We start from the raw sequence: 26843 nt of genomic DNA, 5'->3' as shown, positions 1-26843 counted from the left end.
CAGAGCTGTTTTGTTATTAAGGTTCAAAGTCACCAAGGATATACTATATCCAATACTATATAATATTCATATTTCAGTTTCTGATGGGCATAAATACCTATAATAAATTAAAGTATTATGTCTTTGATTGCAATTAAGATTTTTTCATTTGCTAATGTTAAGTTTTCAATGATTTTAGTCTAAAGTTCATATGGGGGAAAACAGAACAGAACATATAACAAATGGAAATCAGATATACTTATATGGGCAGTAAATCAGCATTGGAAGTCCACATTTAAACAAATGGTGAATCCCAGGAATGCCAAGTTGATTCAACATTCACAAATCAATAAGTGTAATTCACCATATCAGCAGTCTAAAAAAGAAGCATGTTTAACTTTTTAACACCTGAGGTTCTGGGAAGTATGTGACACAGAACACATTTTGGGAAGCACTGGTTTGTACCACCACCAAATTAATGATATCCTAATGATATCATTATCCTAATGCTTTGGCCCTGACAGGCCTATTCCTATCCTTGAAACAGAGAGTTTAGGACATCTATAAGCTTTTGTTTCAGTCAACAAATAATGTATTGAGCACCAAACTCAGTGCCTAAAACTGATTTGGACACTAGGAATACAGCAGTAAACAAAGCAGTTAAAAACTCTTTTCATGGAACTTAAGGCCTAGTTCAACTATCAATACATTTATAATTTTAAGTAAAATTCCCAATGGCCTGTGTCTTGATTTTTTTTTTTTAACTCAGCAGTTTCCTTCTGATTCTGGTTCATAATTAATCACTCTGCCTAAGGAAAAGCACACTTGCCTCCAAGGCCCAAATCGTTCCATGAGAAAGAGGTTTTTCCCCACAACATGTTCATGAAGCAAGCATTCATTACAAATAATGAAGACCTCACCAGATTGGCCAGTGTATGTATACAGTGCTCATACTGCAGCAATCAGGAGCATTTTACAGTTCCTCACTTTTCCTGCAGCGAGGCCAAACCTTTATACTTGGGTGAGCCATTTTCCTGGACAAATCTCTAAAGCAAGTCCCTTAAGACCATCACACAGGGACTGGAAATAACAACTCAGGGAAAGAACCTCTTCAAGATTCAGGCATTAATATAAGTTAAAGAAGTAGGTGGACTAAATTTCCATCCAGTCAATACAAATTGTTCTGGTCCTCAGATGACTTCATTCTAACTTTGGAAGACTTCATCAGTCTACTTGACTAAAACACAAGCACCTAAGACAGGTTTAGGAAATGAAAATCAGCTTTCCCACTAACTGATGCATTTTGTACCATCCTATAAGATAAAAAATGAATCTAGTAAAAGGCTTACACTAAAACAACTGTGTGAGAGTTGGAAGGGGCTTTGAAGTCATTTCAACTTTCTATTCTGTACTGGAATTCCTTCTACAGCATTCTTGATTCATGGTCAACTATCTGGGCCCCTGTTCAAACAAGTCCAATGACCTTGTGAGGCTACCTATCCCACTGGAGGACAACTCTTGCTAAAGTTTTGTTATATTGAACATAAATCTGCTTCATGTAACATTCAGTAAATATTATCTGCACACTGGAATACCTCAGATTAAGTCTCCATTTTTTTTACATTTGCCCCTCAAATACCTGAGAAGAACCATTATGTCTTCTCTTTTCCAGGCAAAGTATCCCTATTTCCTTCAACCACTCTGCATTCAACAGTTTCTGAAGCCTTCACAAGGCTCACTGCCCACTTCTGAATGCATTCCAGTTTGTCAGTGTCCTTCAGAACAGGAATAACTTTTTGGCTTAATGCTAATCTGAAAACTGCCTATTCAATGACATGTTGCTCAATCTGTTAAATGTTATCCTTATCTTATCTGATATTGCTCCATAAAGATAATGAAAAAGAATGGTTATTTCAGGATAATCAAATAGGTAAGGGAAAGCCACATTTAAATTCCTAAATATGGATCTAGAAGAAAAATGGAACTATACATGAAAACGTTACATAAAAAGATGGAGGAAAGCTGGCTGATACTGCTGATGCAGAGACAAGCAGACATTTTACTCCCTAATGAAAGACATGAGAAAACACAAAATTCAAAGATTCTTGCCAGTGCAACCCAATACACGTGTCTGCCACAGATTTCTGAGTCAACATTTGCTGAAAAGGGCTCTCAATCTTTCAATATGGAAAATCATACCTACATCTTCCCACCCAAAACATACTAGAATGTCATACTTTGATGTTGTGATGTTACAAATTAAAAAAATGAAAGTTACAGGAAGTAGACACTGCCACATCACAAAAGAGTTTTTAAATGCAAATATTAGGGACTTAGTTGAGGTCACAAGGGAACCAAGAAAAATCAGAGACTAACTTAAACAGTGAAAAAATTTTCCTGATGATTTAGTAATCCTCCAAATGGTAGCCAACTTTCCCCCTGGAATCATAAAAATACGGACGAGACAAAGCATATGGAAGCAACCAAGTGGAACTCAACCATCAAGAAATGAATAAAACAGTAAATTTTTTCTCTTTTCTTTCTTTCTTTCTGCTCTCATTTTCCTTTTAATTTCTTACTTTCAAACAAAACACACATTTTAAGTTTTTCAATCCAAATGTATTATCACAAATATTTTTTTTAATAAAGGAAAAGACCCTGGTTAATAATATTACCAAATATACCAGTGATTATCATTTGTCAAGAATTATGATGTAAAAAAAGATAACTTTAATGAGCATAACTAATATTTCATTAATGATTAAGAAGACACTTCATAACCTTAGGGTCTCAAGGACATCATTATAACCTAGTTATGTGTGTGCTATCTTCTATACTTTTCAAAGCCCCTTACAAACAAAATGCTTGTGGAATCACCGTTCAATTTATGTAAAACGGAGATTATAGAGAGAAGCCTATATTTGCTACAGTGAGAATTGTTAGGAAGAGAGCCAGATATTATAAGAAGAAACTAAAAGTAAAGTTCACAATAAAATTGAAATTCTAATTTTACTCCAACTTGTTAAAATGGTGTAACTGGAATAATTTAGTCATTTTGCGCAAAGTTATGATGTTTTCTAGAAAAGTCTTCCTTACTGCTGTTGGTTTGCTTTAATATATAACTTATGACTGATTAGGCTTATCCAACATTCTAGCAACCTTGAAAAGTATTAAAAGGTACTTTTGCCATAACTGTAGAGAGAAACAGTAGTACTAGGAGATAACTGGGCTGAGAAAAACCCAATGACTTGTGTTTTATTATTTTAATTGGTTAGAGGCATTGCTATGAAAGTCCAGGGGCAGTAGCACCTGATGTAGAGAGGACATTCATTCATTTATAGCAAGTACCATAAAACAGATAACATGCTAGGCCAAGACCTGATTAGGAATGACACAGTTAGCAAACAGCCCTCATAATATGAATTACAATAAATCACAGAATTGATTAATTTTAAAAATGCTTATTAGTAAAATTTTAAAGGAAGTCACTACAATGACCTAGGGAAAATCACTTATGAATCACAGAGAGTGTTTCCTTAAGAGCAGTGCCCATCAGAACATTTGGCCCACCTAACTTCTTAGAACTCATCTATATGGCATAACATGTAGCAAAGACCTGGAAAGACCAGTGTTATTGGATTGCCTGCTACTGAGATACTTCTAAGGAATCAGGTTAAGGGAGTAGCGGGACTATTTCAGCCCCACATGCTGTATAGACCTGACTTGGAACGGGGGGCAAGGGGACAACAACATATTTTGAAGCTCTCAAAATAATATAAGCATTTCACAAAAAGCAAAGCGGAAGCTTTAAAAAATTCTTCTGTGAAGAGCAGAAAGCATAAAGCTCAAGAAGAAAAATGAAAAAAACTTAAAAGACTTTACCCATTTACTGTATTTCAAAGGTCCTGTGAATCCCATGGCTTCTATTATCTTTGTGAAGGCACCAACTTTCTCCTCAACAGGCTGTGGGGAATCCTTGGTAGAAGAAAGCTATTTATTCAAAAAGAAGGAAACCAAACTTAGTTGCAAAAAAGTTTTTTTAAAAGAATGCTTTTATTTCTCATTAGGGTCTAAGGGCATTTTTTATTGCTTAGATTTTTTTTTTTTTTTTTAACCGAGAATTTTTCATTCTCATTTTTCTGGGTACCTTATCACTCAGTACAAACACATCTGGAACCCTAATAGGTGTCCTCTAAATTCCAGAGCAGACATACCCACCTCACTGACCACATGTCTATGAACCCATGTCTAGGAAATGATAGATTTGGGGTATCAGAATAAAAGTTCTATGGAAAAGAGTACTTTAAAAAAGAAATCTTGACCCCCACCTCCCAAAGAACAATTCTGAGAAACATGTTCTATGTTTATCGACATTATGGGAAAAGGAAAGAAAACTACTGTCTGAAAGCAGTCAGAAAGCATAATAAAACACAAGTCATTCAAAGTCATAATCAATCAAAGCATGCACTGAAATGTTTTTAAACTCTTGTATTTTTTATTAATGACTATAGGAGATATAAGTTTTATAGTCTGCAAATAAACTCAAAGGAAAACCTATTCTAATGCTAATCCTCTCTAAATGAAGGCAGGCTATACATCCAATAAGAAATTCTCCGTAAGTTAAATATTACTTTATTTTTAACATATAAAAAAATCTACGACACTTTTTCTGTAAAGTGTTTCCCAAGCAAGAGAGTACAATGGAAGAAATATAGGACATGGGATCAGACACCTTAGGTTCCAATAGTCAGTTGGTCTGTCTCGTCCCATCCTTGTGACCTTGGGCAAGTCACTTTACTTCCCTGAGCCTCACCTTCTGCATCTGATAAAATTTCTTGCCTCATCCAGCTAACAATTTTGCTGAATTTCAAGTAAGAACACTTGTGTGAAAGCACGCTATAGTCATAGAACTTGTAAGTCTCACCTTATTTGTGGTATGATACTTCCTACTTAGCTGAATGTCTACTACTGATCCACCACATGCTAGGGCCTGGCTCATCTGGGGCCACTGGGGGATTTAAAAAAAAAGAAGAAAACAGAGGTAAGCAACACTGAGCATTCACTTAGAGGGTTAATGTGATCAGAGTTGCTTCAAAGTAAAAAATACAGAATCTTTCTAGCCTTGTTTAACTCAATTCCTAATGTTGCCTACTACATGCTCAATAAACATCTGCTGAATATCTGAATAAGTAAAAGAACGTAAAGTACCTTTCACAAAATAGGTACTCAATAAACAGGAAAAGTTTTCATCATCACCATCGTTATCAACACCATTGTTGTTCAGATCAGAACTGTCTTCCTCCAATGTTCACACTGCATTTGAAAGCATTTTGGCAATATAATAGACATTAGTTAAAATTATATGCCAGGCACTATGTATTTGCCTTACATATATTACCTTATGTAATCCTCACCACAATCCTACCAGGTTGGTATTATTATAATCAAGACAAGTAAACATAGTTTCGAAAATAAATTCCTAAGGAAAAAAACAATATGCAAGAGATTCTCATTGTAGCATTGTTCACAAGAGTGAAAACTGGGGAATAAGTCCAATAAGAAAGGAGGTGGTTAATTAAATTAAGGTACAGTCACCCAATGGGAAATCAGATAATCAGATTTTTAATAGGCTTTATTTTTAAAAGCAGTTTTAGGTTCACACCAAAAATGAGCAGAAAGTACAGACTGCTCCCATATACCCCCTCCCACACAGCCACAACATCCTCCACTATCAACATCCCCCAACAGAGTGGTACATTTGTTACAATGGATGAACCTACACTGACACATTATCACCTAAAGTCCACAGTTTACATTAGAGACTATTATTTTTAGCAACATGAAAACACTTATAATATGTATAAAATTACAGGTAAACACATGAATGCATAGGGGCAAGTCTAAAAAGGAACACACAGAAATGAAACAGTTATTTTGCTATGCTGGTAGAATTATGGAAGAGTTTAAGAATCTAGTTTCCAAACTCTCAGTAATGTTTTACTTCCTTTACAATATAAAGGGGTGGGGAAGGAGCAGCAGGAGGGTTCAATTCTGGCTTATTCCAAGAGATGGGACACATGAAATGAAAATGATTTCTTTCTTTAATCCTAATGAAGGAAAAACATAGAATTTCTAAATGTGGAGAGTTACTATTTACTTTTTTTCCAAACAAGGATATTAAAAGATTAGTCAGGATTCTTCTGGTCAGTCCCAAGAACACTTATGCTTTAATTCACAGGTATCAAGCAGGCTTTGTAACACAGAGACTAAACACAGAACACCTCCCATTACATCACATGTATCAGTGTTAACGGTCCACTAGAACATGAAGCACTTAAACAGGCTCAAAGAACACAACTAACAGCAGTTTCAACAAGCTGTGCTTTGGGGCAAGGTGTATGTCATGCTCTTTTTCTTCCCCTATAGCTCCTTACTTTTTTGTATTACCCATTCTTGCCCTTGCCCCCCCAAAAGATTCCCTTGACCTTTAAAAACATTAATTTTTCCTCTGTTTAAACCAAAAAGATATCAAGTAACTTTCTGTGAAAGAGAAAAAATACCCCAAAATACTCAAATGTCACTTTTTCAAAGAGGCCTTTTCTGATCACTTTATCTAAAACAGTTTCTTATCATCCCATTATTCTCTATCATAGCAGTACCCTGTTCACTTTACTCATAGTACTCATTACAATGTACAATTATATATTTATTACACACTCTTATTTTCTATCACCACCACCAAAAATATCCATGAGGGTAGGAACTAGGTGTAGTACCAGAATCAAGTACAGTGTATTATAAACAGGAAACCCTCAAACATTTGTTGAATCAACAAACCCAACCACCTGTATGGTTATTTCTTATTATATCCTTCTTGTTCTTATCCACACACATGCCATGCATACATGTTTCATTTATCAAACCTTTATTAAATACCCACAATATGCCAGCCCTTGTGCCAGTTTTTAAGATAAAACAATTACTACCCTATGGAGCTCATAATGTTGTGGAGAAGAGAAAGAAAACTCACTACACAAGAAAGAGAACCGAATATCACATTTAAAAATGTTTAAAGACCACCCACCAAACACACACACACACACACACACACACACACACACACACAAAGCGCTAGAAAGGACACAGAGCAACTAGAACTCTCATACTCCACTGATGGTAGTATAAAATGGTACAATCACTTTGGAAAATTATTTGGCAGTATCTATGAAGCTGAATGTATACATTCTGTAAGATTCAACAATTTCATTCCTAAGTATATACCCCAACAGAAATGTGTACATATATTCACAAAAAAACATGTACAAGAATGTTCATAAAAGCACTATCAATAAAAGCCCAATTGGAAGCAATCTAAATATCCATCAATAAATAAATGTCATATAGAGTGAAGCAGGTCATAAAGAGAAAAACAAATATCATATATTAATGCATACATGTGGAATCTAGAAAAATGGTATAGATGATCTTATCTGCAAAACAGAAATAGAGACAGACGTAGAGAACAAACGTATGGACACCAGTTTCTACTGTATGGTAAAGTGAATCAGCTATACATGTACATATATCCCCTCATTTTGGGATTTCCTTCCCATTTAGGTCACCAGAGAGCACTGAGTAGAGTTCCCTGAGCTACACAGTAGGTTCTCATCAGTTATCTATTTTATACATAGTATCAATAGTATATATATGTCAGTCCCAATCTCCCAATTCACCCCACCCCACTTCCCCCTTGGTGTCCACACGTTTGTCCTCTACGTCTGTGTCTCTATTTGTTTTGCAAATAAGATCATCTACACCATTTTTCTAGATTCCACATACATGCGTTAATATATGATATTTGCTTTTCTCTTTCTTACTTCACTCTGTAACAGTCTCTAGGTTCACCCACGTCTCTACAAATGACCCAAATTTGTTCCTTTTTATGGCTAATATGCCGTTGTATATATATACCACATCTTCTTTATGCATTCCTCTGTTGATGGACATTTAGGTTGCTTCCATATCCTGGCTATTGTAAATAGTGCTGCAATGAACATTGGGGTACATGTGTCTTTTTGAATTATGGTTTTCTCTGGGTATATGCCCAGTAGTGGGATTGCTGGGTCATATAGTAGTTCTATTTTGAGTTTTTTAAGGAACCTCCATACTGTTCTCCATAGTGGCTGTATCAATTTACATTCCCACCAACAGTACAAGAAGGTTCCCTTGGGCTTCCCTGGTGGCGCAGTAGTTAAGAATCCGCCTGCCAATGCAGGTGACATGGGTTCAAGCCCTGGTCCAGGAAGATCCCGAATGCCATGGAGCAACTAAGCCCGTGTGCTACAACTAGTGAGCCTGTACTCTAGAGTCCACAAGCCACAACCACTGAGCCCACATGCCATAACTACTGAAGCCTGTGCTCCTAGAGCCCATGCTCCGCAACAAGAGAAGCCACTGTAATGAGAAGCCCGCATGCCGCAACAAAGAGTAGCCCCCGCTCGCCACAACTAGAGAAAAGCCCGTGCGCAGCAATGAAGACCCAACACAGCCGAAAATAAATAAATTAATTTAAAAAAAAAAAAGACATATTAAGATTTTGCTTTTATTTTTTGCTTCCTAAAAGGTTCTAAAAATGAAAAGACCTTCCTGATAGAGAGAGGGAGAGAGGGAGAGAGAGAGAGAGAGAGAGAGAGAGAGAGAAAGAGACAGAAAGAGAGAGAGAGAGAGAGAGAGAAAGAAAGAGAGAGAGAAGGAAGGAAGGAAGGAAAGAAGGAAGGAAGGAAGGAAGGAAAGAAAGAAAAGAAAAGAAAAAAGAAAAGAAAAGAAAGGAAGGAAGGAAGGAAGGAAGGAAGGAAGGAAGGAAGGAAGAAAAAGGGAAAGAAAGAAAGAAAAAGAAAAAAGGGAAAGGAAAAGAGAAAGGAAAGGAAAGGAAAAAGGAGGGCAGGACTCAAGCAATTCTTCAACACTCTACGTATCTGGTCATTTTAGCAAAGCTATAAGCTCCACCAGGAGACAGTCTATCTTATACTTCTTTTATTTTCTGTCCCATTGCTCAACACCATTCTGGGCATGGAGTAGCACCCAATAAAAACTAGGTGGGGTTTTTTTTTTCCAAATAGAAGGACAATCTGGAGAAGGTCCAGAAAAGAACCACAGGAATGATCAAAGAGATGAATAAAAGGTCCTAGTGGAAAGGTTAAAATAAATTGAAGCTGTTTAGCTTGGAGAAAAAGCAACTGAAGAACTAAGGAGTAACTTAGAATAACAACACTTGAGCTGGAAGGAATCTCAGAGATCTTCTGGAAGGAATCTCAGAGATCTTCTAAGTCCAACCTTTTCCTTTCACAGATGAGGAAACTAAGACACAGGGAGAGGGTGCAACTTGCTTAAGGTAGTTTTAGGATTAAAAAAAAAAATTTTTTTTTGAAAGTTTTAATTTACAAGGTGAGGAGAAAATTTACCCAAGTAGCATGAACATAAATAGCAACAAAAACAGCAGTTACAATTTACTGAAGATCTCCCATATGCCCAGCACCTGTACGCTTGCTGTTTTACTTATGTTATCTCACAACAACCTCGAAAAGTTGATACTATTTTTTCCCATTTTAGAAATAAGAACACTAAGGCTCAAAGAAGTAAAGTTCATTAAGGGGTAAAACATGTATTCAGAGCTATCTTCTTTGCCCTATATCTAACTGATTTCAAAAACCTGCGTAGAGTTCAACAACACTGGCTCATGTACACTTAGCACCCAGATCTTAATTTCTAAATATTCCAAATATCATTCTCCAATAAAAGGAACCAGGGCTCCCGGGGGGAAACTGTTAACTCTAGGGCTAGAGCAAAGAAAATACAACATGAACCTGAAACATCTTGTGGTGCCAAGAAACAAGGAAGTGTTCAAAAAATGAAGGCACGTAGAAAGGAACTTGAAGGAGTTCTCAACAGCCAAACATGGAACAATTTGATCAACAAAATAATGAGAATAATGTATTATAACTCACAGAATAAATATCCATTAGCTCATATTGATACAAACAAAATAATTGAATAAATAAATAAATGGAGAGGAAATGACAGCTCTTCCTTACAGTAGAATTCCAATCAAGAAATGTAGTAGGGGGCTTCCCTGGTGGCGCAGTGGTTGAGAGTCCGCCTGCCGATGCAGGGGACACGGGTTCGTGCCCTGGTCTGGGAGGATCCCACATGCCGCGAAGCGGCTGGGCCCGTGAGCCATGGCCGCTGAGCCTGCGCGTCCGGAGCCTGTGCTCCGCAACGGGAGAGGCCACAACAGTGAGACGCCCGCGTACCGCAAAAAAAAAAAAAAAAAGAAAGAAATGTAGTAGGAAATGATGGAATTAGAAAATGACCATCAAGCAAACACCACAGTAATGACTGTTGCAGTCAAGAACCATAAATAGAATTACCACATGATACCACAATCCCACTTCTGGGTATATATCCAAAAAAATTCAAAGCAGGATCTTGGAGAGATGCTTGCACACTTATGTTCACTGCAGCATTATTCACAATACCCAAGATATGGCAGTAACCCAAATGCCCACTGACAGAAGAATGGATAAAGAAACTGTGGCATAGATATATAGATATAGATATAGATATAGATAGATAGATAGATAGATAAAATGGAATATTATACAGCCTTAAAAAAGAAAGAAACGCTGCTCCCACCCCTCACCCCTGGGTGCCCACGGACCCAACAATAAACCCTTATAAGACATTTTACACAAACATTTACAAGTTGTTGTAATAAATTATTCAGCTTAGGCTGCTTCATCTTTTGTAGTTTTCGGACCTTTTCTTAATCCTTTAAAATGAACATCACTGATTGATCCTTTCAGTCACTATCTTCTAAGATCTTGGAAGTTTTGGAACATTTTATATTTATGCAAAAAAAGGAACAAAATAGTTGAAATAAAAGTTTTTATCAAAACTCCACCTCCACTAGGGCTTCCCTAGTGGCACAGTGGTTAAGAACCCGCCTGCCAATGCAGGGGACAAGGGTTCGATCCCTGGTCCGGGAAGATCCAACATGCTGCAGCGCAACTAAGCCTGTGAGCCGCAACTACTGAGCCTGGGCTCTAGAGCCTGTGAGCCACAAGAGAAGCCACCAAAATGAGAAGCCCGTGCACCACAAAGACCCAATGCAGCTAAAAAAACAAAAAAAACCCCACAACATTGTAAATCAACTATATTTCAATAAAAATTATTTTAAAAACTTCAAAAAAATAAAGTATGATGAGAAACAGGATATTTGCATAATCTCAAAGTATCTTCTCACAAGACACCTACTAATTACAAAGGGGAAAATAGTACTTTATAGTAGAGGAAGCTGACAGACACCAATTTAATAACCAAGTCATCAAAGTTAACATCACCAGTAATAACTGGCATCATGTATCCCCTGATGTGACCCACTGAGAAGGAAACAATATCACTTTTGCCAAAAATGCATAGCCTCAATCTAATTTTAAGAAAATATTAGACGAACCCCAATTGAGAGACCAAAAAAAGGACATTAATGGGGAAAAAAAGTAAAACTGGAATAAGGTGTATAGATTAGTTAATAGTATCACATCAATGTTCACTTCCTGGTTTCAATAATTGCAATATGGTCATATAAGATGCTAACATTAGAGGAAGCTAGATGAAGCGTATAAGAGAACACTACCATTTTTATAACTTTTCTGTAAGTTTGAATTATTTCAAAAATTTTAAAAAAAACTTTTTTTTTTTTTTTTGCAGTACATGGACCTCTCACTGTTGTGGCCTCTCCCGTTGCAGAGCACAGGCTCCGGACGCACAGGCTCAGCATCCATAGCTCACAGGCCCAGCCGCTCCGTGGCATGTGGGATCTTCCCGGACCGGGGCACGAACCCGTGTCCCCTGCATCGGCAGGCGGACTCTCAACCACTGTGCCACCAGGGAAGCCCTAAAAAAAATGTTTAAGTAGACTCATCAAAGTATGACAGAACTTCAAGAGGTTACTTAGAAAAGACAGATTAGAGTCCAATGTCCCTAGCCTTTTGAAAATGATAATAGGATTATAGCATTGGACATTACCTTAGAGATCATCTGATACTACCACTCATCCAATGGAGGATACTTTTATGTCAAGCCACTAACATAGCCTTCCAATCATTGCTTGAATACTTCCAGTAAAAGTAAATTTACTTTGTCAAAATACAACCAACACATCCCATTACACCACAATTCTAGTTAACACAAAGTTCTTCCTCATTCTAAGCCAAATCTGCCTCCCTGTCAGACATGTACCTAAGGATGTCATTCTGAGGCAGAGTTTTCCAACTAGGAGAACTCAAAGATGGGAAGATGTACCAGTGAGGTAACGTCAATATGACAAAATGTCCAGTTTATTTATAATGGCTAAAATTACATCTTGTCAGCATGAGAGAAACAATTTTAAGTTATTTACATGGATGCTTCTCTATAATGCCATCCCAGAGCCTAATATAGTATCTGGTATATATTAGGTACCCAATAAATGTTTATTGATTCAAAGAATGAGGCACAAGTCAGAGATTGATATAATGAGTTCCTCCTTCCACCATCTCTGCACACATTATTTACAAATGATTTAGAACTATAGGATAAATTCTACTAAAATTTTCCAGTGCACAGAAATAAAAATAAAAATAGAACCTAGCCCAACTCTGAAAAGAAACAGCTACATGACTACCCAAAGTAGATGCCTCTTTTGCACAAGCATATTCTTCATTCATTCAACATACATTTAGTGCCTTCTCTGTGCCAGACTTAGTGAGAAGCCCAGGAAATACAGGTAAAAATAAGACATGTCCTCAGAAGGGCAAGGCTTATACACTAGCTGGAGGGAATTACTCTATATTTTAAGTATTTTAATATATTTTATTTATTTATTTATATTATATAATATATAATTATATACATCAAAAATAATTTTTCATTGCATTAAATATGAAAAAGAAAGTGAATGGCTACAAAAGGAATTTATATAAATTGGTAATGAAAATAAATTCCCAGTAGATAAACAGAGAAATTATGTAAATATGTAATTTTTACAAACCAGAATATAACTGATAAACAGAAAAATGTTTAACCCTGATAAAGAAATGCAAAGCAAAACAAGGTAACATTTTCTACCCAATTAGTTTAAATTTTTTAAAAACACCCAATTTAGGGGAGGTAATGATGAAAAACTAGTTATATAAACTTGCTGGTGGCAGTATAAATTAAAACAACTTTTTGGAGAGGAAAACTGCTTATACCCTTTGACTTAGGGTACACCCTCCTAGAAGTTCATCTTTAATAAATAATTAAAAATAAGAAATACTGTATAACAATAAAATGGTAACCACATTAAAGTCTACAAAAAATCTGTAGATAATTTTAATATAAACAAAGGTTAAATAAATAACACGTAGCCATTTAAAAAATTAATTATGAAATCTATCTAACAACATGAATAATGTCTGCTCTAATAAGTGAAAAAGCACCAGAACATAAAATTCTGTGGATATTTGTTAAGGTACCGAGGGAAAAAATTAGTACACACATACATACTTAAGGACTGGAAAAGAATCAGCAGATGTTTTCAGGTTTGAAGTCATGGGTGATTTTTATTTCCTTTATTACTAAATTATTTGTACAATTAACAAAAATCAGGAGAAAAAATTCTCAAGGAGGTCCAAAGTAAACTACATTATAAAGAATCATGTGATCAGTGGTAAACTAAGGCCTGAAATAATTGTTCCTTGGATTTTTATGTTCATAAAAAGGAAAAAAATGAAGAAACATTTCTTACCCCAAATAAAAGCGGCACAAAGTGGCTACAAAAAGAAAACTGAAGAAAAGTTAACTCTGAGATGAATATCTGGAAACACGCCCAACAGTAAAAATCATCAGACTGTAGCATGGTATCCTAGGCTAAGTTCCACTGCTGGGGTATTTAGAAGCAACGCCCTAGACACCATACAGTAGGAATCAGTCCTGAGCTGGCACCACAGAGACCCAGAAGTGGTCTCATGAGGTTTTTCCATCACACAATTTGGTTGGCTAATCTATAAATACATGACATTTGCACATAAACACTAAGGTGTTCTCATACTAAGCAAAGGAATAACAAATCTTACCTGGGAAGTACCAGACAGAGCCCTGCCCCACTGTCCCTGTGTATGAGACACAAGTAGCAATCGTCTGCATACTGGAACCCACTGGGAGATGCTAATCCGGTTCTTCTAGAGAAAGAAAAAAATAGTCTGTCAGGAATCTATATCAGACTCCATGTGTAGAAGGCAAAGAGCGTACCTAAGTCTAGAAATCCTGCCAGAACAGGGCACATGAAAGGAGAATTTCCAAAACAGGACTAGGACTAAGCCTCCCCATGCTCATCTCTCCAATGATAAAATGTACCCCTGCCTACCACGGACTAGACGAATTCTGGTAATAGCTGACCCAAAATGGAGGACATGAGCTCCCTCTCAGGAAAGTAACAAAATAAACCTACTTCAGGCATTTTACAGTTAGCTTATCATTTAAATCAGAGTTTGCAATTCCTTTTCACAAACACTTATTTATAAGCTCTTCATAAAATCCCTTTACAGTGAACAGTGCCAGGATTACCATTAACCCCAAAAGGATGAAGAAACTAAGGCTGAAATTTTTATTTTTATTTTTTTTGCGGTATGTGGGCCTCTCACTGTTGTGGCCTCTCCCATTGCGGAGCACAGGCTCCGGACACGCAGGCTCAGCGGCCATGGCTCACGGGCCCAGCCACTCCGCGGCATGTGGGATCTTCCCGGACCGGGGCACGAACCCGTGTCCCCTGCATCGGCAGGCAGACTCTCAACCACTGCGCCACCAGGGAAGCCCCATGGGCTGAAATTTTTAGGGTGGGAAAACACACTTGGGCAATTTGATTTCCAAGACAAAGGGAGATTAAGTGGCTGTTAGAGCTATGACTGAGGTCCAATTTTTCCCTCTGGCATTAATTGACCTCAAAAAGGTCTCTGGACTAAAGTGAAAGGTTAGGCTGGAGAAAGGAGAAGCTCTACCTTGCTAAATAAGAAGCCTGCTTTACTTTATGAACCTGAAATACAACCCACTGTATAAATGGCATCCACGTACACAGCACTGGAAATCTCTATTCTAGAAACCAACTCTGGGAGATCGAAGGGTTTCTTTCACTTGGCCTGTAGACTTTATAGGGCCATAATGAGGACTGGATATATCAAACTTTCTGAAAACACTTTGCCAACCATCAACTACAATAGTAGGAGTCAAAGATCCGGATCCTAGTTTAAACTCAGCTACTTTAATATAATCTTTAGAAGTAATTACACCTTTATGATACTCAGTTTCCTCTTAACAAATATTAGTAATACTTATAAGCACTTACTATGTGCCAGGTATTTTTCAGGTTCTTTACATATATGAACTCATTTAAACCTCATAATCACCACCCAATGACTTAGGTATATTGTTATTATCCCACGTATATGAATAAAGAAATGGAAGTATGGATAAGTAACTTCCCAAGGTCACATGGTTAATAAATAGCGGGGTTAAGATTTGAATCCAGAAAGCCCAACTCCTGGATCCATGCTCTTTTACGGGATGAAAGGGTAGAGGAAATGCCCCCAAAGTCCCTTCTAGCTCTACCACTCTATGACCTAGTCTTGAACCAATTAAAATACAGCAAAATACTACGGGAAGAGTCCTGTACTTGGAATCAGAAAGCACTGATTTGACTCTTGGCTCCCCTGTCAGTGACCTATGAGCCTTTGTTGCCTCTTCCATAAAATAAATAAAAATCCCTACCTCTCAGGATTTTAAGGAAAAAAAATGTCCTTTGCAGTATGTCCAACTCAATAAATATTAAGTTGAATCTGAATCTCCATTTCCTCATGACTAGGCAGGAAGGGCCAGGGGTAAGGGGGAGAAAGGTATTAGAATTTTAAACCTAGAGATGCTTTCTAAAGTTGTGTAACTGTTTCTAATAGGCTACTCACAGCAACTTATGTTTCAAATTAAAAGTAAAGCTTAAAAATAGGATTTAAAAAAAAAAAAATAGGATTTTATTTCAGCTGAGGTTTGACCTGTTGGGATTGTTTTCAAATGAGATACAATTACTGGCTTCTTGTTTACTAACAGCTGACACATTTACCAGATCATTCCATGTCAGATGTTCCTTTCCTAAAAATGTAAATACGTGCTAAGATGAAACTTCAGCAGATTCAGGCCCAAAGCGGAGCGGGGGCGGGGGTGGGTGTAAGGTAAGAGGAAATTACAAGTAAGAACAATGCAAACTTTTGGAAGATTTTCTGAAGAATTTCATCATATTTTTTCCAATGTCAATAAAAATTTTCTCTGTAACATTTGACTCTACTTGGTCTCATGCCAATACTTTAAATCACTTCTTATTAGAAGAAAGTAGTAATCAGCTGCTGTTTTCTTTCCTTCTCCAATCCTACAACAATTCTTTGTCGAAATCCTTAATTGAAACTGAGGTGTAGCAGAAAGGGTATCTGAATCGCAAGCCTACCATTAAATAGCTGTGTGACCCTGAACTAGTTACTCAAAACTCTGGACCTCCATTTTCTCTTACCTAAAAGTGGGAATAATAAAAGCTACCTCACAGGAGCGTCCCAAGGACCACCTGTAAAAGCACTTCAATAACAGTAAAACACACACACAAAGGCTTCACTATTGCTATTAACAACTGTTACTGAATTATGTAAGTAAACTCCTCTTTCCCCAGCAAACTGTCACAGCAGCAAGAACCATTTTCTTAAAATATTGTTTTGAACGTGGAGTTCCCTTTCTCAAAAGCTTGCAGTGCCTCCAAGTGTCTCTGTAGTCAAACTTAAACACCTGATCTTTACCAACTGGACTCCGACCCATCAATATACTTACATACTCTGCCTTGCATTCTCCACTCAGCAGTTCCAAAATCTGACTCATACTCTCTGGTTTGAGAATTACTGCTCCTCTCCACACAAGCTAATCCCCTTGGAGTTCCTCCAGGACTCTCTTCTTCTCTCCTACCCAAAGCATGAGCTCATTTGCTTCAACCTAGACTCCAGGTTCTGGTTCTACTGATTCTACGAAGTCCTTTTTCCTTTCCACCTCTCCCAATACTTCATTTATAAATATATATCAGTAAATCTGTGGAAGTACTTATCGTCCTCTTATAGGTACTAATACATTAGGTCTATAACAATTAGCAAACCTCAGTTCTCCCAAGTTCAGAAAAAAATTCCAGTGGTTAACATCATTGCTTTAGGGCTTCCCTGGTGGCGCAGTGGTTGAGAGTCTGCCTGCCGATGCAGGGGACATGGGTTCATGCCCCAGTCTGGGAAGATCCCACATGCCGCGGTACGGCTAGGCCCGTGAGCCATGGCCGCTGAGCCTGCACGTCCGGAGCCTGTGCTCCGCAATGGGAAAGGCCACAACAGTGAGAGGCCCGCGTACCGCAAAAAAAAAAAAAACAAACAAAAAAAACACATTGCTTTAACTTAGGATAGTATAAACACCATTACTTAGTGGGAACTGGTTTTATCGTCCTTTTGCCTCATCAACACTTCAACCAAAATTTTAAAGATAAGTTTTACATTTGTATTTCCTGTGCATATTGTGATTTGCAGGTGATTTTACATCGTATTTGAAAATATTCTCACAGATCAGCTCTTTTTGTGACTACACTTTAATCAGTCCACTGACTAGACTCTTTCTTCATGTGGTTTTTAAGATACATAGTATTTTCCTTTGCTTACCCATGAGCTGCAAAAGGCTTTACAGGTGGTCAATTCTCCTATTCCCCATAGTTGAGTTTTACAAAGTGACCACAAACACTAAGTTAGCAAACACTGAACCATTGCTCCTAGGGGAAAAATACAGGGTTAGGTTCCTGTAAGCCTCTGGTCACAACATTTTCATCAACCAAACAGTACATGAACTTGTTTTGTGTGTTTCTGTTTAAAGACACCTTATTTAATATGTTGTTGATTCATTAACACTGAACTCAGTGCCAATAGCACTAACTCGCTCCTGAACAAAACTTATCTATAACACACAAATTTTCTCCACAAGAAACATCACAGCCTTTTTGCACTTAGCAGCACTAGACAGCACTGCAGCACTACACCTGGGGGCCATTTTAAACAGGGAAATCACCAACAAAAGCACAAAAATGCAAAAAACATGACACTAAATTGACCATGAGAAGGATACTTGTTTACAGCATAATAGCTAAAACAAAAAGTCAGAGTATCACCTCAGCCAGGAATATGCATGTTGCAGTTCAAATTTTTCACCCCTCTGCACATGTCCACAAATGACTGCAAAAGCACCACAAGTATTGATTCAGGTTACAAATAAATTTTAGCAAGTATGTGAATTCACAAATACAGGAAGGATTTGAGCAAATCAGTAAATATATTAAGGCTGAGGGATCAGGTTTCTATCAGAGAAAGGAGTTAACAAATATGAAAAGGCAAAAGGATAGAATAAACCCTGTGCTATTGGGATGGATTCAGAGTAACTGGTGTAAGTTTTTAATATACAGAGATAAAGAAATCAACATATGTGTGTTTATGTATATGTATACACATACATATACTTCCTACTCCTGTACTGATAGGGCCTGGAAGCAATGACACCCCAGTTGCAATGACAACATGTAGCATCCAAACTTGGTTTCTAAATAGTAGTATTCACTGAAAGGAACTAGTCTTTGGAGAAAAGTTGACTCCTGAATGGGGCTGAAGCTCCTCAAACCTTATTCACAAAGGTCTGGAATTATTTGATCTGTCTAGCGGTTCCTTGGAAGACTCCATCCGTCTTGAAACTCCTCCAGTATGACAACCATTTTCCCGGAGCGTTAGTGGAAAACAAATAGAGGCAATTGTTTAACTTTGTGGCTGCCTGAGGCAGTGGATAATACTTGGGGAAAACAATAGGCTAATCAAAAAGTTTAAAAGGAAAATCAGAGGAATGAGATATACATAGGGACCTTGAAAAGCTCTGACATATTCCTGGGAATTTGAAGGCCATGCAGATGCACAGGTTTGTGCACATGCCCAGAACAGGAAAGACCTGAGACTGCTCTAAGCTCTCATCTCTGGTTGACCTTGAGGTGCTTCGCAAGCAGGAAGTGAAGGTTAAGGCAGAACTGTCAAATGACTGGCAGAAGGATGAAGGCATGCTCCAAAATGCACACAGAGCCCCTCAACAAATACTGAGAGACTAATTGGTTCCAGGCATTTAAGGAAATCTCCATCCAATCATTACTTGACCACTAAGCTAACTGGGCAGAGACCACACGACAAAGAATACAGACTTTACAGAATTAATTCAGAAAAGTCACTAAACAGAAAAATAACAACAAACTCTGGGAAGAGAAAGTCCTGATTTCCAGAGGTGCCACATTATATTATTTAAAATGTTTAGTTTTCAACAAAAACTTATGAAACATGTAAAACAACAAAAAAAGCATGTTCAATACAAGGGAAAATTTAAAAATCAATAGAAACTGTCCCTGAGGAAGCCCAGACATTAAGACAAACCAGACAAAGACTTTGAACCAGCTATTTAAAATTTTTAAGATCTAAAGGAAACCATGACTAAAGAACTAAAGCGAAGTATGAGAATGGTATCTCACCAAATAAACAATATCAATAAAGAAAGAAATTTTACAAAAAGCCAAACAAAAATTCTGGAGTTGAAAAGAACAATAAGGGACTTCCCTGGTGGTGCAGTGGATAGGACTCTGCACTCCCAATGCAGGGGGCCTGGGTTTGATCCCTGGTCAGAGAACTAGATCCCACATGCATGCTGCAAGTAAGAGTACACATGCCACAACTGAGGAGCCCGCAGGCCACAACTAAGGAGCCCATCTGCCACAACTAAGACCCGATACAAGCAAATAAATAAATTTTTTTTTAATTTTTTAAAAAGAAAAGAATAAATAAAATTAACATTTCACTAGAGAAGTTTAACAGCACATTTGAGCAAAAGAAAGAATCAGTGACCTTGAAGATAGATCAATTGAGATTATCCAGCCCAATGAACAGAAAGAAAAAAAAAAATGAAGAAAATTTAATGGAGTCTCAGAGACCTACCAGCAAACATATCTACACCATTAAACATACCAACATATGTATAATGGAAGTCTCAGACAGAGAAGAGAGAAATAAGGAACAGAAAAAATATGTGAAAAAATACTTGCAGATGGGACTTCCCTGGGGGCGCAGTGGTTGAGAATCTGCCTGCCAATGCCGGGGACATGGGTTCGATCCCTGGTCTGGGAAGATCCCACATGCCACAGAGCAACTAAGCCCATGTGCCACAACTACTGAGCCCACATGCCACAACTACTGAAGCCCACACGCCTAGAGCCCATGCTCTGCAACAAGAGAAAACACCACAATGAGAAGCCCGCACACTGTAACAAAGAGTAGCCCCTGCTCGCTGCAACTAGAGAAAAGCCTGTGCGCAGCAACGTAGACCCAATGCAGCCAAAAATAAATTAATTAATTAATTAAAAAAAAAGACTTTAAAAATGGTCCACATCAAAAAAAATCTTAAAAAAAAAAAACTACAATGAGATTATCCTCTCACACCCATTCGGATGGCCACTATAAAAAAAGAAAAAAGAAAGAAAGAAAATAAGTGTTGGAGAAGATGTGGAGAAATTGAAACCCTTGTGCTTGGCTGGTAGAAATGTAAAATGGTGCAGCTGCTATGGAAAACAGAATGGTGATTGCTCAAAAAATTAAACATAGAATTACAATATGATCCAACAATTCTACTTCTGAGCACATACCCAAAAGAAGTAACAACAGGGACTAGAACAAATATTTGTACACCCATGTTCATGGCAGCACTATTTGGCAATAGCCAAAAGGTGGAAGCAACCAAAGTGCCCATCAACAGATGAATGGATAAATGAAATGTAGTGTATGCATATAACAGAATATTATTCAGTCTTAAAAAAAGGAAATTCTGTCATGCTACAACATGGATGAACTTTCAGGACATTATGTTAAGTGAAATAAGCCAGACACAAAAGAACAAACACTGTATGATTCCACTTATATGAGGTACCTAGAGTAGTCAAAATCATAAAGACAGAAAGAATGGTGGTTGCCCAGGGCTAGGTAGAGTGGGGCGTAGGGATTTATCTTTTAATAGGTACAGAGTTTCAATTTTTGAAGATGAAAAGAGTTCTTTGGATGATGGTGGTGATGGCAGCACAACAATGTGAATGTACTTAATACTACTGAACTGTACACTTAAAATTGCTTGAAATGGTAAATTATGTTATGCGTATTCTACTACAATTTTTATTTAAATCCAGTGTGGCTTTCTGCAATTTATACTACTATCAAAGAAAAGTAAAAATTATTACCAATGTCAAAACAGCTCATAAAACCATAAAAAAGCCCCAGCGCACTGCTCAAATGTCCAGTTCCTCTGCTAGATCTACTCAGCAATAGCAGTGTTTCAGTTTACTCCTCCTTCCCAAACCCATCCTTGGAGAAGGGTAAAAACTGGTCAAAAAGACAGAAAGAGGAAAAAGTAAGGGGAGACTAATGAGAATGTTTCAGGAATACTACTTCTTGGTGGTTCAATTTTCTTGTCTGCAAAATGGGGGAATAATAGTGCCTACTTTTCAAAGGGCTGTCGTAAGGATTTAGCAAGTTCACACATATAAAGAAAGTATTTAAGAGTGCTTACCACATGGTAAGTGCCCTATAAATGTTCCCTATCAATATTATTGCTCAAGAAATCTCAACATTTTTGTTTCAACTACAACTTATATTTCAGCTCCCTCTCCTGAACACCAAATATCCAGCTGCAAAAACAAAAACCAACAACAACAAAAAAACACCAAACAAACAGAAAAACCCCAAAAACTCCAGCTAGATTTTCTCAGTGAAGAACACTGCTATTAACTCAGTCATCCTAGGCTGACCTGGGACAAGCTGTTAGACTCTTCCCTCTTCCTCATCCTTAACATCTAATCTCTCATCAAGCTCTGTAGACAATTTCCTCAATACCTCTTGCAACCATCCCTTCTTCTTTAACCACACTGTCCATCTCCCACTTAGCACAGGCCTTCATCACTTCTTCCAGGATTACTTTAGTTTCTGACTGGCCTTGGGGACTCTAATCTCAGCCCTCTCTGACTGACCCATCTGTTACATCCACCCCTGTTACAGGGATCTATTAAAACAAAAACCTATGTTTTTTGTTTACTCTGTGGATTGGACTTTTTTTTTACTTTTTTATACTTTCAAATTAAAATTTTTTAATTTCAATTTAAAAATGAGAGAAGGAACAAAGTGTACCCCTGATCAATGGTGGCTGGAAGCAGAGAGAGCAATACAAGGATTGCAAAAGGGCGCAAAGAAATTTTGGGGAGTGACGGAGATGTTCATTATTTTTATTATGATTATGACTTTTCGGGTGTATACCTACATCAAAACTTATCAAATTATACAATTAAATAAGTGTGATTTACTGTATGTCAATTATTCCTCAATTTAAAAAATTTCAATAAGAAAAAAAACAAGAGTAAATGCATCAAAAAAACCTTTAAAAATAAATCTTCCCTTCGTTTAAAATACTTCAGTGGCTGCCCTCTGCCTCAAGATAAATCTCCAACCCCTAACTATGACATGCAAGGCAATGTCTCCTCTACTGCCATTTCCCCACAAGTGCCCCCGAGTCCAGCCAGAGAGATTTACTTAGAGCGCCTTTGTTGTCTAGCATAGTAGCATAAGCTAATGCTTCTCCTCTATTTCCTTTCCCCTATTCCCCATCTAATGCTCCCTCATTTAGTTTAAGTATCTAAATGCTTGTCCTCAAGCTGGGTTAGGTGCCTTTCTACTCTGCTACCACAGCACCTAGTTAAGACTTCTATCACAGCATTTCAAGAATTGTTATCAGTAGTTTTCTTTTCTGTCTCTGCTATTAGATTATAAACATGAGAATAAGTTCTATGTTTTTCATCCTCAGTCCCTTGGAAAGTTGCTAGAATGCAGTAAAACACTCAAAATAGTCGCTGAATTAAAAGGAAAGGAAAACAACCATTTAAAATGTCATTTGTATCAACTGATTCTCTGATCAACCCTATTAAACTTACCCTTAAGAAAATCTGAGGCTCAGAGAAGTTAGATGATTTGCTCAAGGCTATACCCATAGTAAGTAATGGGGCCAAGCTTTCAAACAAGGCTCTTCCAACACCTAGACAGGTGCATTTTCCTGTATTTGTGAATTCCTCACAGTGCCTAACCCTAATGCCTCTTCAGCATAAGTGATCAATAAATATCTGCTAATTTCATGTTTACTGTAACTCTCTAGTCCTAAGGGAGTTTCTGTTGCTTTGTCACACATTACAACATATGATAAGAAGACTTCAAAGAATTACAGTATACCGTATAAAGTGAAAGTGACTTTCCTTACCTAATCTTCCTTTCTACCTAAAAAGATGAATAGAAAGGGATAAATGGGGGGTAGAAAAAGATTCAACTAATAGAAGGCAGTTAGAAAGGTGGTTTCACTGGATGATACCAACTAAGAAGAAAAGATCCGGTAACCATCCACATGCTCAGCAGCATGCTCAGCTGGGGAAGTCACTAACTCCCAAGTCAAGGTATTCATTTCAGATTTACAGCCCAATAAAATTCTCATCTTTCCCCCCCAAAGTATCTATCTTAAAAACACCTAGGATGGGACTTCCCTGGTAGCACAGTGGTTAAGAATCTGCCTGCCAATGCAGGGGACATGGGTTCAATCCCTGGTCTGGGAAGATCCCTGCAGAGCAACTAAGCCTGTGCACCACAACTACAGAGCCTGTGCTCTAGAGCCCATGAGCCACAACTACTGAGCCCACGTGCCACAACTACTGAAGCGCGAGTGCCTAGAGCCTGTGCTCAGCAACAAGAGAAGCCACTGTAGTGACAAGCCTGTGCATCACAACGAAGAGTAGCCCCTGCTCACAACTAGAGAAAGCCCGCACGCAGCAACAAAGACCCAACACAGCCAAAAATAAATTAATTAATTAAAAAAAAAAACATCTAGGAGGGGGACTTCCCTGGTGGTCCAGTGGTTAAGAATTCACCTTCCAATGCAGGGAACACAGGTTCAATTCCTGGTCAAGGAACTAAGATCCCACACGCAGCAGGGCAACTAAGCCCATGCGCCACAGCTACTGAGTATGCGAGCCACAACTAGAGAGAAGCCTGCGCACCGCAACTAAGACCCAACACAGCCAAAAAAATAATAATAAAAATAAATAAATATTTTTTAAAAAACAAAACACTTAGGAGGGAATTCCCTGGTGGTCCAGTGGTTAGGACTCTGCGCTTCCACTGCCAGGGGCCTGGGTTCGATTCCTGGTCAGGGAACTAAGATCCCACAAGCCGAGCACCATGGCCAAAAAAACCCACTTAGGACATCCTAGTCGCCATTTCCTCAGCAGTCCTCAGATCTGAATCAGTTCCTGCCCTGGCATCAACAATTACTTCACCAAGTTACTTTCTGTAGGTTACAGGAGCTACTCTTCAAAAAAACTTTTACTATGCAACAACAGAGGGCACTGCACTTTGCTAGGCTGACAAGGAATACAAGAAGTAAAATCACAGGCCGTGTATGCCACATATAAAAAGATTAGACACAAATATTTCTAATATCAGAACTCAAAAGAAAGCTAGAGGCAGGAATACACAGTGTCTGCTATGAAAAACAATCTCCTTGACCCAGTTTTTTAAAGACTTGATAAAATTATAAACTCTACTATCCCTCCATGATTAGGACCCAAGCTCTGTATCCTCCTAACTCTTGTTCTCTTTAATTTCTATAAGTCAGAGTCGGCTAGAAGTTCAGGACTGAATCACAAGAGGTGCAGCAGCTTCCCATATGGGTGTTAATTAGTCGATTAGTTCTTCATCACTTATTTCATTCCTTCAACGAATCTTTACTGAACACCTATGATGTGCCAGACACTGTGCTAGGCAGAGTGAAAACGACAGATACGACCCCAGTTCTCGCGCAGCTTTCACTCTAATAGCATATGAGTATTCCACTTAACTATAGAGTTAATAATTGATCTACTGATCTCTGAAACAAACCCAAAGAACCTCAGAATCCCAAAGACCTGCAGATTTACGTCCTCGCTTTGCCCATGGGAACTCTGAAGCCCAAAAGTGACTTGCCCAAGGTCACCCTGAGCGTTAGTGACAGAACAGGAACTAGAACCCGGGTCTCCCGAAACTACAATCAGTGCCCCACGCGCTGCCTCTCTCCCTGAGCGGAAGGAGTCACAGGTGGTGACCAAGGAAAAGCAAGCTTCGTCAAATTTATATCTGACGTCAGTCTCACGCCTTCTCCAAAGAGGGGGAAGCCACGGCCAAACCGAGGGTCGGGGGAGGTGGGAAACTGCCTCAGTTTCCCCGCAGAGATGAGGCCGCGCAGCCTCGCTACCGCATAGGTTCCGCTCCTGCACTTCCGTCCAGTTGCTCCCGCCCCTCCCTCTCCGACTCCAACCCGGAGGCCCGGTGGGCGACAGTACAAAATTACTCCTTCACTCACAAGGACTCGCACCAGCAACGCCATGTTTCTCGACAACCATTTCCGGGTGAAAGGTGGGCTTCCGGAGTCCCACTAGGTCGTCTTTTCGCCGGCGGATGCCCGGCAACGGCGGCGCAGGCGCACAGAGGTCGCTGCGCACACGAGCGCGCGTTTTCACTTCTGTGCTCGAGGAGGCAGTGCCTGGGGAGCGGCCGGAAGGTCGGGACGCGCGCGCGCCTCCCGCTCTCCCTAGTCTACGCCCGACAAGTCACAGAGGCTCAAGTCATCGCAACACCTGTCCTCTTTGACCTCTTCCTTGGGCTTTTCATAGCTCTTTCATTAACCCTCCTCACCCAGCCTCAGTCTTCAGCACCACCTTGTCGGAGTTCCTCTTTCCCAGACTCTGTCCCCACAAGGATTCCCCCCTTTTCACCGATGGTTGAAAAGAACAGAATCCTGGGAGAATCCTAGCACTTCAGGACTCCCTAAGGGACTTCCCTGGTGGTGCAGTGGTTAAGAACCCGCCTGCCAATGCAGGGGACGCAAGTTCAAGTCCTGGTCCTGGAAGATCCCACATGCCACGGAGCAACTAAGCCCGTGCGCCACAACTACTGAGCCTGCGAGCCATAACTACTGAGCCCACGCTCCTAAAGCCCGTGCTCCGCAACAAGACAAGCCACTGCAATGCAAAGCCCATGCACCGCAATGAAGAGCAGCCCCTGCTCGCCGCAACTAGAGAAAACCCGCGCGCAGCAATGAAGACCCAACCCAGCCAATTACTGAAAGAAAAAAAAAAAAGATTCTCTAAAACGAGCCTGAGAAAGAGTAGGAGGAAGAACACAGGGCATGGCTGAGTCCTGAAATTCAGGGGAAGAGGGTGGTCACATGCTGACCTGAGACCTGAAGAAGGAACTTTACGGGGTTCTGGTTGGTTGGTTGTGATTGGGAGCATCTTTGAGTATTGATAGGAAATTATTATAAAGATGAAGATACAGAAGAAAGAATCAAGGACGCAAAGAGTTTCCACAGGAGGTTGGGAGAGAATGGCCTTGGCTAAAATACCTCTTGCATTCATTGTATCCCAAGAACAGTAGAGGAGAGAAGGTGTCAGTGCTCCTGGGGTGACTGGGAGCAGAAGGGCAGGGTGCTGAAGGACTCCCTTCTCTTTCATTCAGTCAACATAGACCCACTGAATGGTCACTATGTGCTGGACACAAGACAGTTGTGGATACTGGCTTCCTGGAGCTCATAGACCTTGCGGGGGGGGG

General features: G+C 39.0%; 1 protein-coding gene across 5 annotated transcripts in view; it reads right to left on the bottom strand.

The window, feature by feature from the left end:
- Window positions 1–25823, bottom strand: part of UQCC1 (ubiquinol-cytochrome c reductase complex assembly factor 1) — a 100013-nt gene extending 74190 nt beyond the window's left edge. For 2 of the 5 annotated variants that reach the window (XM_007447776.1, XM_007447778.1), the window contains exons 1-4: window positions 25597–25781; window positions 14133–14237; window positions 4904–4987; window positions 3862–3969 (exon numbers count right to left, since the gene is read on the bottom strand). In XM_007447776.1, coding sequence (XP_007447838.1) covers window positions 3862–3969; window positions 4904–4987; window positions 14133–14237; window positions 25597–25620 — 321 coding nt within the window. In that variant the 5' untranslated portion in view covers window positions 25621–25781. Of the gene's footprint in view, window positions 1–3861; window positions 3970–4903; window positions 4988–14132; window positions 14238–25596 lie in introns of those variants that run through there. The other 3 variants (XM_007447777.1, XM_007447779.1, XM_007447780.1) reach the window with 3 other exon arrangements.
- Between the last annotated feature and the right edge of the window lie 1020 nt (window positions 25824–26843).

The sequence above is a fragment of the Lipotes vexillifer genome, unplaced genomic scaffold, assembly GCF_000442215.2.
Source record: "Lipotes vexillifer unplaced genomic scaffold, Lipotes_vexillifer_v1.1 scaffold397, whole genome shotgun sequence".
Lineage (NCBI taxonomy): Eukaryota > Metazoa > Chordata > Mammalia > Artiodactyla > Lipotidae > Lipotes > Lipotes vexillifer.
Note: the sequence above shows the minus strand (reverse complement) of the source record. Positions and strands in the feature narration are given on the sequence as shown.